The sequence below is a fragment of the Diabrotica undecimpunctata genome, chromosome 1 (genome assembly GCF_040954645.1).
Source record: "Diabrotica undecimpunctata isolate CICGRU chromosome 1, icDiaUnde3, whole genome shotgun sequence".
NCBI classification, from domain to species: Eukaryota; Metazoa; Arthropoda; class Insecta; order Coleoptera; family Chrysomelidae; genus Diabrotica; species Diabrotica undecimpunctata.
In genome coordinates this window covers 122,533,939-122,549,100 of record NC_092803.1, presented here as the reverse complement: position 1 = coordinate 122,549,100, position 15,162 = coordinate 122,533,939, and the positions used below count along the sequence as shown (strand labels likewise).

The window sequence follows — 15,162 nt, the reverse complement described above, 5'->3', positions numbered from 1 at the left end:
CATAGTGTAACTTACAATATTACATTAAGGAATAAGGGAAAATATTCAGAAAGAAAGAAAGAAATTCAGGAAAAAGGAATAAATTTACAATTCTCAAAAAACAACATATGACATCATAATAGACAAAGTTAATCTGACACTGTAAATCAAATAAACTGATATAATCTATCGAAAGAAGTTAATCTTATTTTAATTTTTGTTGCGATCAAAATAAAAAAAAAAAAAAAGACTGAAGGGCGGAAACACAGTTATACAAGTAAAATCACATAGAGATTTGAAAAATTTATCCAACCAATATAAAAATATTTTATGTATCAAATTTCTACAAACCTTTATCAGTTCATTTATTCGATTAATCTCCTTGTCGAATTGTTTACAACCTTCCTCAGATTCAGTACATTTCAGTAGTTCAGTCAATTGATTGTAAACAGTTTGTTCTTGATCAGCCTTAAAAATATAAAATATAAACTATTAACTAACTAAACTCTTAACTCTAATTAAGTTTAATTTTACACAAAAATAAACATATTACGCTCTGTTCGGTATTCTGATTACACTTGGTCATAAATGGGTCGGATGTAGGAATTTACAGCAGTGAAGCCAAGAACAAAAAAAAATGTAAACATTTCTATTTCACCATACTCTGTTTTTAAACTCAAAGAAGTAAACTCAAAAGACAGATTCACACCCAATAATGCCACTAGAAAAATCACCAGATTCATCTCCTTTCTTCGTTGACCGTCTTGGCCTTCGACGGTAATCCAGTAATCAGTTTCGGACTTTACAGATAAAAAATTAATGGCACTTAATTGAAACATACAGAAGTGTATCTTTACAAAAAAAGGTGTTTGAAAAAAGTTTAATGTAAAATCTTTTACAAAGTCAGTATTTACTACATTTTCCATTTTGTTTCACTTTATTGACTTATGTGAAAATTTCATTTATTTGTTTCATGTACAAATCCATGCAGAATTGAATCCGTTAATTAAGACATTTAATTATTTTTTTAATTTTCATAAAATCAAATTCAAATAAATCATAATCGTAAAATTACTACTCTATTGAGTAGTACATACATCCATGATGCTAGCTAGTTTTAAACATTTCTTCTTCTACTTTGAGGAAGTGATTAAAACAAATTTGCCAATGTGTTGGAGTTACATTCTCGGGAGCTTGTAACAGAAGTTTTTTTTATTTCTTGCAGTTTAAATGTTGTGTTTTTGAATGTTTTGTTTTAGCCATCTCATCAGTTACATACATATATGCACTTATCTTTATTTAAACGTACCAGATGTAAAAGTTCTGAACTAACCATCTCCAAATAAAATTTTTTTTATTTGTAACCATTCTTGCATATCTTTCTTTTTTTATGCTGTCCGAATTTTTCTAATTTTCTTTATGTTAATCTTCTGTCTTTCTTCCCCCAAAAAGTAAAAGTACTTCATTATGTTTTTTTTATGTCAGTATCTACCCACACTTTATCTTTGGTGTAACCTTCATTTACCCATCCTTGCATCCTTGTTTGAGTCCTTTATCTATCACAAACCCTTGGCCTATCGTTATTTTACTCGTGTTATTTTTATAGAGTTCTTGCATGGTCTTGATTAAAGTTACATTGATGTTTATTTTTTCTAAAGCTTCCCATAGTTTTGGTTGTGGCTCTCTGATGTATAATTTTCGAAGATCTAAGTATAGGGGGTGTATTGCTTGGTTTCGTGCCGTTTTTTTAGTCGATCTATCTGCTCTGAAACTAGCCTGCTCTTTGGCCTTCATATTACTGTATTCTCTTTTTTATTAGTTTTCCGCAAACACTCGAGATAGTGCCTAGCACTGCTATTTCTGGGTAGTTGTCACATATGTCTTTAGCTCCCTTTTTATGTTTAGTTGATATAATCTAAGTTCTCCACTCTTCCGGTATATTCTCTCCATTTATACATTTTTCATGCATGCTGGTTAGCTGCCTGTATAGTTTGTCATTGTTATTGTTTCAACATTTTACATACTTGTTTTACTTCTCTATTGTCAATCCTAAGTGGGGATGCTATTGTATTTACTTGTACATAAGAATGTGTTTGTGATGTTTGTAGATATTCTGTCCTTTCCTCTGTCAGTAGTTTTCCAAAGTATTCATGGAAGCCATGAATGTCACAAGAAATATTTTATGCAAAACTAGTGCCGGTAGAAAAAGTAAAGAAATACAAATATCTGGGTACGATTGTTAATGAAAATAAGGATTTTACAGAAGAAATAAGAATGAGAATTGGAAAATCTAGAGCAGTATTTAATAAAATGAGAAAATTGCTATACAGTAATGACCTTAACATACAACTGAAAGTAAGAATATTGCGCTCATATGTAATTTCAGTGTTATCTCTGTGGAATTGAAGTTAAACATGGAAATTAGTGAAGGTCTAGAATCATTTGAAAAGTGGACCCACAAAAGAATATTAAAAATAAGTTGGGTGGACAGAGTAACAGATGCTCAGGTGTTGAGAAGAATGAAAAAAGAAAAAAAGATAAGGAATTTAGAATACAATAAAAAAGTACTGTTTATTGGAGACGATAATACAAAGCAAATATAAAGAAAGAGAAGTATTAAAAGAAGACGGTAGCCATGATGATTGCCAACCTCCTTAAAGGAGACAGTACCTACCTAAAGAAGAACAATTTATAAACAGTCGGTATAATAGTTAAGAATTTGTAATATTTGTAAACAAAAACATACCAAGTAAAATAACCGAAATACTTGCACTGGGTTGCTATATGGGCGGGGTAGAAGGAAAGGCGAAATATGTATATAAACTGTGAGACATAAGTTAGGGATATAGCTAAAAATTAAATATATAATACAATACAATTGTGCCTTACAGTATAAATCATGTCACTTATCTACATCAACAATTAACACTAGTTTTTTGTTTTATGTTTTTTTATTCAAAGAAATAAATAATTAAAATAAAATATCAACGAATTGGCTAGTCCATGTTTTAATTTTATTGCAATAAACGAAGCTCCAATTGATTTAGTTAGTAGTAACAATATGCCTCGTCGTCAATTAAATTAAGATGAAGCCTACAGAAATGTGAGGATGCTTCAAAATGGTACCCTACTACAAGTCGAAGTTGCCAATATTTTCAATATTTCGCAAAGTAGTATTTCTAGACTTGCGTCTAGATTTCGGAACACCGAAAATGTTGCTGAACGACAAAGAACAGGTCAGCGTAGAATTATCACGGCTCGAAATTTCCGATATGTTACACTAACTTCGCGAATGGAGCCTTTATTTACTGCACGAACACTGTCACACTGTCAAGATGCCAGCCACTGTTACTCTTGTTTCTACTCGAATTATTCGAAGAGCTTTAAAAACATTGGCTTTGGTATCTAGGCGTCTTTTGAGACGTGTACCATGGAACTTACGATATCGGTGTCAAAGATTAGATTAGGCTATTGACGAGTCCAGGTTTTGCAGATTTTCAGATAGCCATCGAGTACGTGTATGGACAAGACCAAGCGCACCAATAATCAAAGACAGTGTCAGATAATTCATCCATTTGGAGGTGGTGGTGTTATGGTTTGGTGTGAAATCTATTTCGATGGAAAAACAGATATCTACCATTGCAAGGGCACTATTAATAGTGAGATGTAGGGACACGACACTATTGAGCATATTATTGTTAATTTTCGTGAAACTATTGGCATCAGGTTTTTTACTCGAAGTAGAGATTTGCATGGAATTCCCCATTCGGCATTACCCCCGCGCTCTCCAGACCTCAATACCATTGACATGCTTGGGACATACAACAAAGAAGGCTTGCAGATCACATACCCCCTCAGACTCTTCAGCAAATTCGAAAACTGTTACTACGGTTATTGGGAGAAATTGCTCAAAAATCTCTTGATAATTTAATAGATAGTATGCCACGTAGAAGTCAAGCAATAATTGATGCCAATGGTGGATATACGACTTATTACGGCACAATGTCTATTATTGCAAAGTTTAATTTTTATTTTTTATGGATAATTATTCTTTTTTATATATATATATATTTTTTGGGGAATAATATGTTTTGTAAATAACTGTAAAATATGTTTAATTTAAAAAATAATAATAGTTAAATTTATAAGTTGTTTATAGTTTATTGACAATATCCCTAACTTATGCCGCGCAGTATATTGTTTTCTGTTATAAGACATTGTTATTGTTTCATATTATTAAATGGAATAGGGACGTTAAACTATAGCTGATTCTGTACACTATATCATATCATTTACTCATTATTATACATAGTTTTCTTACATTCTTTGTTTCATTTATTTAATTTGATTTATTGCGTTCATCTTGTACCTAATTTTTTTGAGATTGTTTTAATTTAACTGTCTGTCTCATTTCGCTAGAATTAAAATGAACTGATTACATTTTAAACCATAACACTGCTTATTTAAAAAAAAATCATAAAAAATATAATACTCCTTCATTGGCGTTTGGTATAGTTTGTTTACAATAAAATTATCAAAAGTATGTGAAAAACAGCTTTATCTTCTTTAACTAATGATCAAATGTTTGAGATCAAATACCTACCAAATCTTCCATTTGTGTCGAAAGATGATGGATTTTCCAACCATTCACTTTATCCTGTACTCGATGTTGATTCGCCAAATCCATGATGGTGGGCCTTCTTTCATCTTTAGGTTTTACATCAGAATGCCTCAAATAGTGATTGTGTGTCGCCTTCCAATTTTGCTTATAACTATTGAGAAGACTTGCTGAAGCTGGTTTCCTGACAGTCGTCACCTGACCCGCTTCTGGAGCTCCATCTTTGGGTTCGTCTGATTGGTTCACATCAGAGTCGTCCTCTTTTTTGATAGGATGATCGGAAATAAACTGCATATCGTCTTTGTTTTCGTCTAAATCATTGCCCGTTCTGAAACATAAATATGCGTACTTACACCTGGATATTACACCTGGATAAAACATATCACAATAAATTTTCTGCTGAGTTCTCAGACGAAATGGACTGGACTCGGACATTGGAGAATGAATTTTTACATCGCTTCACTTCTAGCCTGGAGTCCAAACCGAGGGAAAGGTTCGTAGATATTGGCATAAATTTGTACTTTGCCGGTACAAGATACGAACAAAATGATCAAAGTTCCGAACATAACAGTCATTTAAGTATGCAGTTTAATAGTCTCATTTAAAGATATGTAATTAGCAGCTAAAAAGTATCAAAATGGAATTAAGTGCTTAAAGTAGTGCCGACTGGATCGTTGGTAAGTGGCTAAAGTAGTGTTGAATGGCGGATATATACTTGGTTTTATTTCTATTTTTTTTTCATATGTATTCAGAACAGTGCAGTGCTTCGTTTTTTTTATGGGGTATGTCCCAATTTTTTTTACTGTTTCTGAATAACCTTTGTTTTTTATTTACAATATAAAACTTGTATGTAGATTATAGTCATTCTAATTATCCTTAATACAGGTTTTACTCTACTAGTTTTACCAGGTCATTGAGAGAAATTAATATGTAATATTAAATATATAAACACGTATCAATTTGTAATGGACATTTGTTTGTAAGATATAACCTATATTGTCCAGTTAAATTTATGTTACAGCGTGTAATAATAAGTGTGCTTGTTTCTAGTTCTTTGTAACTATGTACGCATTTTAAAGAGAGGTTTAGAATATTTCATCATTTTTTAGTATCTTTCTTAAGCCAATCTTCTTATATGTCAAGGGTCGAGTTTTTCTTGTCCCTCAAAAAATAAGGTAGCACCCTTTATGTTTCCCTTTTATTTAGTACCAAATTCTGTTTACTTCCATTTTAGTTGGTATGTTTCAATTTTCAACTTTTTTGACCTAAATATCCCTTATGCTAGAGCCATGGACCCACGTCTCAAAGCTCGCCGTTGTGTCCTTCAAACGTCATGGAATTCTTCATTTCTCTTTTAATTCCAAGACTAAACGTCCCCTTGGGTAAACTTTTATGGTACCCAAAGTTATACCCAACTTCAGGGTATCCTCATCTTCCTCACTATACACCCAGGTCTAAAGTTCGTTAAAATATTCTGTTAATATTAAAAGATTAATTCTTCAAACAATATAACAATTTGTCTATTGCTCTTAAAGATTGATTTTAATATAACTCCAAAATTGTTTTCTGTTTATCCGATATTTGATTACAAAGAAAGTTGTAAATTCACTGCAGTGAATCATACATATAGTATTTATCCACTTATAATGTCATTAAACGTTTGTTTTATATTGTTATTTTCTTAGATCAAAGGAAATATAACCTCCAAAGTATTGACGAACGTTGGCAGGATAATATGTTATTACTATGATTCAATGAAATTTAAATTGTAATGTCAGTGGTATTCACTTGTTTCATTTAATAAGATAAGAGCGGCTTCTTTGGTTTTTCCTTTTTTACCATATGTTTCTTACAAGGCTATTGATGACTCCTTTCATTGGATTATATATTTGTTGTCTCAAATTAAATTTTCAATTTTTATTGTAATAATAATGTTAATTTATCATTTAGTAATCTTGAAGAGTCACCCAAATAAAAGTTTTCTAAGTATTTTATAAACACAACCCTTTGTTCTTTCCCGTTGATTGTTGGGTAACGTAATCATCACCACTGGTGTTATGGTGTTACAGCACTACAGTAGAATATTGACCTCTTAAGTCTTGTTCACCGTTAATATCCGTTGCCAATTTGTCACACCAATTTTTCTTGCATCCTCATCAACTTAATCCATTCAAGATTTTGGCCTATCTATAGGTCTGCTTCCTCTGGGATGCGACATAAAGGCTTGTTTGTGAGGGTTGTTTTGTTGTGATGATACAAGATGTCTTTCCCATCTCAGTCTTAGTATTTTTATAAGAGTTATCACGTCTTTTCCACCTATATATATATATATATATATATATATATATATATATATATATATATATATATATATATATATATATATATATTATCCATATGTAGTTACAGGCAAGATACATTTGTCATAAAGTCTACGTTTTACAGACATTGGTATATCTTTATTATTCAAGATAAAGCTTAACTTGCCAAAAGCTACCTAATAACACAATTGTATGCGTCTTTTTATTTCGGCTATTTGGTTTTCTTTGCCGATAACAATAGTAGTTTGTAAATTACTCATTATTTTTGTTTTCTGAAAGTTCATTTTAAGACCTAGTTTATTTGACTGCTGATTTAATTCCTTGAGCATTTGCTCCAGTTCCTTTATATCCGTACTAAATAATACTATGTCGTCCGAAAACCTCAAATTACTCAAACGTACACCATCAATGTTTAGACCTTTTTGCTCCCAATCGAGCTGTTTGAATACATTTTCCAATGCTAAGGTTTGGTCAAATAGTGTCACCTTGTCTAATATCTTTACCAAGACGCATTTTTTTAGTTTTTTCGTCTTCATTGATTTTGATGTGGAATGTGGCCTGTTCATAAATGTTTTTAATAAGTGTAGTGTACCGTGAGTCTTTTCGAGCATCCCTCAGGGCTGACAAAAAGGACCAAGTTTCAATACTATCGAAAGCCTTGTGAAAGTCAATAAATGCCATATGTAGAGGTATATTATATTCTGTGGTTTTTTTCTACAAGCGTTCTGATGGTTTGTAAATGATCGTTAGTACCAGACCTTTTTCTAAATCCCGCCTGTTCAACCGGTTGATATAAATCAAGTTTTTGTGTTATGCGGTTGGTTATTATTCTTGTTAGCAATTTGTATAAGTGTGACAACAAACTTATAGGTCTGTAGTTTGCAATATTAGTAGTGACTCCTTTCTTGTGTCAAAGTATTATTTCGGTGTTTTCCCACAGAGTGGCTATTCTTTATTCTGTTAGACACTTCCACAACTTCTACCACGATGTTGCCGCCCATTTTTAACATTTCAGACGTTATACGACCCTCACCGGGAGCTTTTTTATTTTTCATTTGCTGTAAGGCATGTCTAATTTTCGAAGAAGTTATTTTGGGGAGAGTTTCCGAGCCGACGTTTAGAATTGTTCTATGGTCTGTTCCGGGTTCTGTATAGTAGTTGTATACAGATTCTCATAGAACGTTCGTAATTTCCTTGATTATTTGAGTTTTTTCCGTCACCGTATTCCCCTGTTGGTTTTTGATTTTAGTTATCTTTGATTTTCCTTTAGTTAAATTTGATTTCAATACTCTCACGTTTCTTTTGTTTTCGATGATTTGCAATATTTGTTTTGTTTGATAGGCTCGCAAGTCTGACCTTATGCTCTTTTTAACTTTATTGTTGATAGCCTTATACTCTGGTGATTCTTTCGATGTTCTTCTTCTTTCTTACATTAAATCCAGTGTTGTTTGTTTTATTTTCGTTTTCTCGGATTTTTATTTTTACCACAGATCTTTTTTGCAGTTGATATTATGTCATTCGTTAATTTTTGTGTTATTTCATTTATATCTTTCGTGTTGAATACTGGTAGAGGTCGTAGTTTCTCTTTTAGTTAACTTTGATATTCCTCTTGATTCATTTCGAGTGCTTCTATGTTTGGTAATTTATCTTGCGTTAATAATTTTCTTCTATCGAATTTCGTATTTATTTCTATTCGCACCCTAACTAATCGATGATCACTACCAGTGTCGACAGAATTTAATACAGTAACATCTTTAGCAATGTTTTTGAAGTTAGAGAGTATAAAGTCTATTTAATTTTTTACTTTGCCTTCTGGGATGTGCCACGTCCATTTTCTCTGCATCTGTCGAACGCATTTCAATAATCTATAAAACAAATGTATAGTGGGATATTGAATTTGCTAGATTTTTCTATTATTTTTCTTATGTTCAGAAGGTGTTCTCGAGTACCTCCACTTTTGGTAAATCCAGTTTGCTCTTAGGGTATTTCTCTTTGTACAAAAGTTTTCAGTCTCATCGATTATGTGTAGCATTATTTTACTGGCACGTGAGATAAGGAAGATGGTTCTATAGTTGACGCATTTATGGAAGCTGCCTTTTTTTAGATATTATCGTCGTCAGGCCCTTGCTTGGAATGCCATATTTTGTTACAGAGTAAGAGAAGCAATTTTATTCCGGTTTCTTCTGTGGCTTTGATCATTTCTGCTGTTATGACAGCTGGACCTGCTGCTTTGCTATAATTAAATTTACTTACAGTCTTATTTCATTCTCGAGTAAATTAGTTTCTTCTTTGATTTCTTCAGGGGTTTGGTGAACAAGTTCCTGACGTTGATCATCTTTATATAGATCCCGGCAATATAATATCCATGTCTCTGCTGTATCTACTCTGTTGGCTCTCAAGGTTCCTATGTGGTCTTCAACGGCCCAAGTTCTGGCTTTAAAGTCTCTTGTTATGTAGCTTATTTTTCTAAACAGATCTCTTGGCTGATTGTTTTGATAGTGACTCTATTTTTTACATATATTGTGATAGTATTGTTGTTTATCAGTTTTGTAACTTCGTTTTATTTCTTTGTCGAGGTTTCTTAAACTAGTTTTTTCCCTTTCACTTTGTACACCACTTTGACAAAAAATTCTTCTATTCTCAATTAGTTTAAGGGTTTCATCTATCATCCAGTGTTTCTGTTCCACAGGATTATCTAGTTTTGGCCGATTAGTTGATGTTGTTACACAATGTTTAATAATCTCCATATTTATTGTGATGTACCTTTACCAATAGAGGGTTTATTTTTTTGCACTTCTTGGAGAAGGTCATCCTACTTTCTTTGAATTCGAGGACAGATTTTTATAATCTTGGTGAGATCAGAATGGCAACATCTGTATAGTTCTGGGTCTCGCCGCCAGAGAAGTAAACGTAATTGTAATTATTTGTTCTAGAATGGTCCTCTCCTAACCAATACGTTTTAGGTAGTCCAGAGATTTCAATGTTATATCTTGCCAACTCTCTTTCAATAATTGACATCATACCTGGGATTATCATTAGTCCTTGTACGTTTCATGTACCGACATTAATTAATTATCTGATTATAGTAGCTGAATTTCCACACGATGCCTGATCACTAACATTCGTATCGCCTCAGAATCCGTCGTTCAAACACAAGCAAGTTTTCATCTGATTTGGAGATGGTCCGTGTTTTGGATACGTATATCAACACTGATAAAATAAGAGCTTGGTATATATATTAATATTTTTGTTTTCTGATTAAGTTTTTAAAGTAGAAGCACTTGTTTACTTCACTGGGAATTATCCCAGTTTTCTTTCATTTAAATATCTCAATGTCTGGGTTGCTTTAAATGTTCTTGTAATGTTTTACTTATTTCCTATTCTTTTAAGTATTGTTGATAACCTTTACGTACGGTATTAATATTTTTCTTGAATAATTTCTTATAAATAAACGTTTTAGCATCTTGTTTATGGTGTCTTTTTATTTTTTATACTGTGAAATTGCTTGTTTTAAATGTGTGGTGTATTAAAAAAAAAGGCATCGACAATGTAAAATATGACACAAGAAAATAGATTCCAAACCATATCATAAAGAAATTATATAGATTAGATTATGTGATTTCGTTAAGGCCATGCAGCCTCATCGTACTTCGACATATAGAGATCTTTTGTGCATACCTTAATCTAGTTGAACTCTATGATGCCAATACTTCTAATGAAGTTGATTGTAGTCGTTTGCAGAACAGTGCTACGCAGTTGCTTAGTATAGGTATAAGAAATTATATAAGAATAATATAAACAAATTTTGTAAGTATGGTGATGGCAATAAAGGTAATGATAACACACAATAAATACAAGCAGTTCACTTACAGTTGTTGTTTTCTTGGCTTTTTTCTAGGGCTCATTTCCATGGGAGGTTTAGTTTCTTCTTCCTCTTTACTATTGATTATTGCATGATTACTGTCTTCGTTAACTTCTGCTAAACCAGGACTCGATGTTGCAGATATTGTAGTACTACCACCTGGGAATGAATAAAAATGTATTAAAACATAAAAAGTAAGCTGCACTTTTGTTTATAATCTCTCCTAAAACTTAAGTGTTAATTTTTTGGATAACAATCTAACTTAATGTATCATCATAATTATATTGGCTTTACAATCCGTTGTTAGTCCTAGCTTCCTCACGAATTTTTCTCGAGACGTCCCTATCCATCGCCTTCCTCCGCCAAGCACGTGTTACCATATTACCATGTCTTCATCGATGTTAAAAGGAATCTTGTTCTGGGTTTTCTTCTTCTTCTCTGACCAATGAGTCTATCAAGGGGCGTTTTTCTAGCTGGGCCATTTTGTTCCATCCCATTACATGCCCTACCCACCTCAGACGTGCTTTCATAATATATTTTACGATATCTAGTTCCTGGTATATTCTATAAAGTTTGAAGTTATATCGTCTTCTCCACACTACATTGTCATTCACCGCCCCACCGCCTTCGAAACATCCAACACGTTTTCATTATTTTTTGTTAAAGTCCAGGTATCTGAACCATATATTAGGATTGGGCGTATTATTGTTTTGTAGAGTTTTACCTTTGTATTTCTCGATATAATTGAGGATTTACGGAGATTGAGCCCAAAATAGAATCTGTTGGCCGTGCAAATTCTGCAGTTTATGTCTGCGGTACTGTTATTTTCAGTATTGACGAGCGCTCCCAGGTATACAAATTTGTTAACTGCTTCTATGAGGTCGCTTTCTATAACAAGTGGTCGTACGATTTGTGGTTGCGTGCCTATTTTCATGTACTTCGTTTTATTGGTGTTTATTATTAAACCCACTTTTGTAGCCGATTCTGTTAGTGCTACCTACGCCTATATTATCAGCATAGGCAAGGATTTGTACTGATTTGTTATATATTGAACCGCTGGTTGTGATTTGTGACATACGTAGTACTTTTTCCAGGGCCAGATTGAACAGTATACAGAAGAGAGGATTTCCCTAAGGCAGCTCGTTATTTGATTTAAAAGGTTCAGACAGTTCCCCCTGGATTCGTACTATACATTAAACTTTTTTAAGAGTTAGTTTGTTAAATTTACCAACACTGATTTAGTACTCTTAGCTCTTTCATTGCTCTGAATATTTCTCATCTATTTACAAAATCGTAGGCTGCCTTGTAGTCTATTAATGTGATGAGTATCTATCCCATATTCCATTTTTTTTCTGAAATTCGTCTCTGGGTTGCAATCTAATGAATTGTCGATTTGCAACCGCTGAAACGAGCCTGGTATTTTCTTATTATTTGTTCTGCATATGGTGCCATACGATGGCAAAGTATAGTGGAGAATATTTTATACTCTGCATTTAGAAGCGTAATTCCTCTGTGGTTAGAGTATTCAAAGATATAACTTAATGTATTCCACACAATAATGGCATATTGTCGGTCTCTGAAATGTTAAGTAGCAAATCGAAACTCTCCATTTCCGTTCGTAAATGTTTTTTGCGTCAATAGATTTTGAAACCAGGTAATCCTGACTAACTTATGTAGATCATATCAGGTGTTCAATAGTTTGTCTTTTAGCACCGCAGTCGCAGTTGGGGGAGGGTATTTTTCCCCGATAGATAAGGTTGAAAGGGCAATCAAATTGCAGAGAACTAAGAAGGCTCTTGGATGTGATGGAATAAACGCAGAATTTTTGAAGTTGGGAGGAAAAGAAATAACGAAAAGATATATGAGAGGTTATACACAGAATATGGAGACAAGAAAAAATGTCAAATGAGTGGAATAAGAGTATCATCTGCCCAATCCATAAAAAAGGCGATAAACTCCTCAGTAGAAACTATAGGGGAATCTCCTTGCTGTGTTGCGGATATAAAATATTTACCAGTATCCTTAACCATAGAATACAACCCCTCGCAGAGAAGATCATAGGAGAATATCAGGCAGGATTTAGCCGAAAATCAACCATTAACCAACTATTCTACTACAACTATGACTAAAATTTGACATAGATGTCTATAATATTTTCGTCTCAATCATATGGGCACGCTTATAAAAATATCAAGTGAATGTAAAACACCGTCCAAACTAGTTAGGCTCATCCGAATGGCAATGACGGACACAGTGGCACAGATATAGATAAGGCATGAGATGACAAACCCATTTCAAATAACACAAGTATTAAAACAGGGTGATGGGTTAGCATCAACATTGTTTAATTAAGCACTGAACTACGTACAGAACAAACTTATCAATAAATCAGTCCAACTGGCAGCATATGCAGATGACATAAATATCATGAGCAGAAATACACGCTAAACAAATAGGGTCTGTCAATAAACACAAAAAAGACTAACATCCTAGAACAAATTCGATCGAACAAAAACGACCCTACCTGTCTGTTGACAACTTAGAAAAAGTAGATCTTCTTCTTTAAGTTCCATCTTCTATTGAAGGTTGGAAATCATCATGACTATACGGACCCTGTTGACTGCCGCTCCCAATAGTTCTGAATTACTGCATTCAAAAAGTAGATAGCTTTCTATTTAGGAGTCAACACCTCAAAGAACTAAGATACGAATCTACAAGGCCATAATTCGACTAATAGTGAGCTATGGATGTGAAACTTGGGTGTTAAATAAAAAATCTCTAAACCGCATAGACATCTTTGAAAGAAAGGTACTGAAACGAATACTAGACCCTATAAATGACAACAGGTGGCGAATCAGATATAATTATGAAATATATCTAAAGATAAAGACCTACCTTTATCTCAGTATGTACGCTTACAGCGTCTTCAACGGCCAGATCATGTATTTAGGATGGAAGAAAACAGGCTTCCAAAAAACTGTTGAATGCAATAATGCAGGGGAAGAGACCTATTGGAAGACCGAGTAAGCGATGGGAGGATGATGTGGATGAGGACGCCAAAAATATCTTTGGCAGTCGATCGTGGAGGAGAATTTTACAGACCGTAACGAATGGAGATGTTTGCTGAGAGAGGCCAGGGCTTGATTTGGGCTGTAGAGTCATACGAAGGATGGATGGAATTTATGTAGATGGTTTATCGGAAAATATACAGCACACGATATCACTAACGACAAAGGAAACAAAGCGATATACCTCCAACTTATAAAAATATGGTAGTGAGAAATACATATTTTCCTAAGTAATAAAGTGGCACGAATCTCGCCAACCGGGGAAGGGCAAAACAAATAGATTACAAATAGTCTGTGTAGGAGATAAACACATCTCTAACCCAATGAATGTACGTCTGTATAGGAGCCAAACACATCTCTAATCCAATGTTCGTAACAATCGCAGGGCTACCACAGACTCGGGTACTTCTTTGAAAAAATCAAATGCAAAAAATGACACTAAACGTACTCGTTAAAATATAAAACTTTTAGAATAATCTAGAAATATTCAGTTATTTCGAGATTGAAAATACAATAGATTATTACAGACTTCTTTCATTGAAAAAAGAAGAATTATTATAAATAGTGGAAGTGTATACTAAACCCATAAAATTTTGGGTAGTATATATTTAAAAAATATATTTCAGTTGTTACAATTTAACATAACTATTTATTATACGGTGCAAATAAATAAATATTGATTGTCGGTAATTCGTAAAGTTCTATTTTATTTACTATTTAGTTTGTTTACTATTCATATTGGCTATGAGTACGTGTGCTTGGTTGTATAGTAATTTCCAGCCACTTATGTGTAAAAAAACCAAATAACCTACCAATAAAAGACTACTGATCCAAACCAAGTCTCGTGCCTAGTGATCTCAACATTGAGGGCTAGAATTTCAAACACCAGTAAAGAAAATAACATGGATACAAAAAAATGGAATGTGCAAAAGCTGAGAGATGCGACAATTGCAGAACGGTACTCGGAAAACATCACCAACAGGCTAAGGAATCAAAATGTATATGAAGAAGGCCAGACAGATATAGACTCCTACTGGGCCAGAATAAAGGAATACATTGAAGCAGCAGCGAAAGATGAAATAGGAACAGAAATTTGTGCCCGTAAAAATCATTGGTTTGACGATGAATGCAAGAATGCAACAAAAGAAAAAAATGAAGCCTACAGAAAGATGCTTACCCGAAGAACTAGAACAACTGTAGAAAATTACTAGACAAAGAGAAGGGAAGAAAAGAAGATACACACAAGAAAAAAACGAAATCACTTAAATACTATTACTACTAAGGATTTCCACAGTTTTCACTGTCTTCCTTCAC

General features: G+C 33.3%; 1 protein-coding gene across 1 annotated transcript in view; it reads right to left on the bottom strand.

Moving 5' to 3' along the window:
- The window catches only part of Sap130 (Sin3A-associated protein 130), a 55,337-nt gene that overhangs the window by 1,218 nt on the left and 38,957 nt on the right, over positions 1-15,162 (bottom strand). The window contains exons 10-12 of the mRNA XM_072519339.1: positions 10,789-10,939; positions 4,583-4,925; positions 331-447 (exon numbers count right to left, since the gene is read on the bottom strand). Coding sequence (XP_072375440.1) covers positions 331-447; positions 4,583-4,925; positions 10,789-10,939 — 611 coding nt within the window. The remainder of the gene's footprint in view (positions 1-330; positions 448-4,582; positions 4,926-10,788; positions 10,940-15,162) is intronic.